The following is a 2,797-nucleotide window of genomic DNA, read 5'->3' on the forward strand; positions in this document are numbered from 1 at the left end:
TTATCCTATTTACTCACTATAAAAGTTTTCACTCAGTCTGTTTCACCTTGAAGGCCGCACATTTCTCTGCAGGATGGTGTTTGCAGACCAGACATACTTCTTCCCATAACAAACCAGATTCTTTCTAAAGGTTTATTCATAACATGTTACTGTTTAACCAAAGTGTCTGTAATTTGTATTGACTCTGACTACTTTCCATTGTTGTAAGTAAGGAGGAACGGACGCTGCTCTAGCAGAACAGGGCAGAATGCTGTGCTATAAGGGCTGTATGATGAACTGTTCTCTCTGCAAAGATAAGAATAAATGTGCCGACTGAGTGAAATCCATCGATCTTAATTTATTTAACTAGGGTGAATAGTTGAATACTTTTTTCTTACGACACATAGCATGCTAGGGTTGGACTGACTAGCATTGTTAGCTCTAAACTACCTAATCTTCGGGTAGCGGCCATTTTGTGAGTTTATGACCTATTGTTCTACCTGAGCCCCAACATCATCTGAACTAACCCATTTTACAGCATTGCTGCTAAATATTAATGCATTTCTGATTCATTGTTCATCTTTCACTGTAATACAGGTCGGACGTCACGGTTTTGAGGACATTTAATATCTCTGTAAGTTTTATTCACATCTGTTGCTATTTAAGCGACACTTTAAATGCATAAATCTTTCAAACGTGAACATTCCTCAGACTCTTCCAACGGACACTTAAACGCCCCCTTTTTCCTTTCTATTACTATTTTATTTACCTTGTGTTTGTTTTCAGTAGTGTTTAGTGTTTGCGTAGTTAATAGATACAATAACACAGTGATAGGGATTATTAGATAATAAAGGTACCAATGTTTTAACCTGTGGTCTCTTGAGGGTATTATGCAGTCATTGATTTATCACTCAGAGCCAAATCAACCCTCTTTTGTCAAATCAAAGAAACAGAAACAATTTCTTTGGTTGGCAATTCATAGCTGTGCTGATAACCATAGTCTAAATTACTAAATTGATGAAAGAAAGCTGGATTTGAACAGCCAGTCCAGTAGTCAAAGCTTGAGTAAAGACTAAAGAACCTTGGTGAATATCAGTGATATCAGTTATAATCATTTAACTAATCATTAATTGATGTTATAATTGATTTGAATGTATTATTAACTAACTATAACTCCCAGTTATAGTTATTTATAATATTTACAATCCTCTGGTAAAATAGCACAACACTAATTTAAATATAATCCAAGCAAAATAGTGTATCCGCAGGATGAAATAGAGAAAAAAAAAATTTTAATGAAAGAAACTCACTTAAAATATGCTTTGCTTCTGTGAAAATGTTTATTTAAATGACCAGAAACATTAAAAATACTTCTTGAAATCTTTGATTTTATTTCACTAGTAGACCCCTTTTGTATTCAGTTTTTTTGACAGACCTCAAATTATTTCAGTTTGAACATTATTTAGTGCTACTGTACATTTGTGAAGATTTTTTTTTACAAGAGAAAATGGCTTGGAGTTGGTAGGGCCTACAATACTCTACCTTTCAGGGGAAAATAACATATTTTACTGTGACTTCAAAGGAAAATAAAAAATCAAGTGGATGACAAATAAATGACCCAATTTTCATTTTGCACTAATATAAATTCCAACGGAGCATTAAAATGGTGCAAAGGCTTAAAAAGACAAATCTCTGCAGAATACAAGGAATCTGCAAATTATGAAAACAAAGATTACAAAGAAGTTTAGGAAATCCTAAATACAAATACCTTAAGTTTTGGCAGTAGAATAATATTTATATGCATTCCATCAAACCATGAAGATCTTTTGTTTTGGTTTTTAAACAAAAAAAAAGAGGATTTAAACAGTAAAAACTACACAAGTAGAAAGAAAAATCAAGTCATGCACTCCGATTAACAAACTCTGAAGATGTTAATGCTGTCTATGAATAAAATCTAATTTTCATACTATTAAGGGACATTTTATTTATTGACAATGGCGGAATATGAGAAAAGTAGTCAGGCTCTAAAGGAGGCTGTAGAAAAGCTGGTGATCCTGGTTGTTCTTCACCTGCCTGCTACACATCTTTGTGATAAGCTTTTTCCTGCTGCAGAGAGGAGGAGGATTCTTCAAAAACATCGTCCTCCATGCTTTCCTCTATAGGCTTCATCTTGGTTGAAGACTTGGTGTCTGGTGACTTTTCTGGAAAAATAAGTGTTGTAATGAGAGGAGAGAAATAATTAAAATGCAGATTTCACATGCACAATGGGTTAAAGCAAAAGCACACTTGAGACTTTAAGATGATCAGAGGCCGCCCTCAGCGCTGGGAGTGCGTCTGCCTTACAAGATGAAGAAACTTTTTATGGAAGGTGTAACTCACCTCACATGGTGTTTTTTATAGAGTAATGTTCCAACGTACATTTTTTATGTATGTGGAATTTAAATATATATTTTTAGTTACTTAAAAGCTTTGTTTCTAATAGGATATGAGACAGTGATATGTTCAAAATATAATTATTATATAATTATACATATTAAGTTGTTTGCATTTTGAATAAAAACTAGATTTACTAAAAAAAGGTGTGATGAAAACGATTACAACCTTTGCACTTTACAGAACTCTCTTTCTAAAATGCTGACATGCGTTGGGTATTTGGCCTGTATAAATACATTGAATTTTCTATGAACATTGGATAAATCTCTATATTTATAGCAACATTCAAAGCCTTATTGGGCAATGGCAGCTTTCGAGGTAAGCCCTCCTCTGTCCTTCTAACCCCCAGATTCCACATACTCGGTCAGCGCTCCCCCTCGATTAC

At 34.0% G+C, this 2,797-nt stretch overlaps 1 protein-coding gene across 3 annotated transcripts in view; it reads right to left on the reverse strand.

Annotated features, from left to right (window-relative positions):
• Positions 1-1,354: 1,354 nt before the first annotated feature.
• bves (blood vessel epicardial substance) overlaps positions 1,355-2,797 on the reverse strand; it is a 26,945-nt gene continuing 25,502 nt past the window's right edge. For 2 of the 3 annotated variants that reach the window (XM_015403820.1, XM_015403821.1), the window contains exon 8: positions 1,355-2,180. In XM_015403820.1, coding sequence (XP_015259306.1) covers positions 2,056-2,180 — 125 coding nt within the window. In that variant the 3' untranslated portion in view covers positions 1,355-2,055. The remainder of the gene's footprint in view (positions 2,181-2,797) is intronic. The other variant, XM_015403823.1, reaches the window with a different exon arrangement.

This window comes from Cyprinodon variegatus, unplaced genomic scaffold, assembly GCF_000732505.1.
Source record: "Cyprinodon variegatus isolate N-32 unplaced genomic scaffold, C_variegatus-1.0 Scaffold1572, whole genome shotgun sequence".
Taxonomy (NCBI): Eukaryota; Metazoa; Chordata; class Actinopteri; order Cyprinodontiformes; family Cyprinodontidae; genus Cyprinodon; species Cyprinodon variegatus.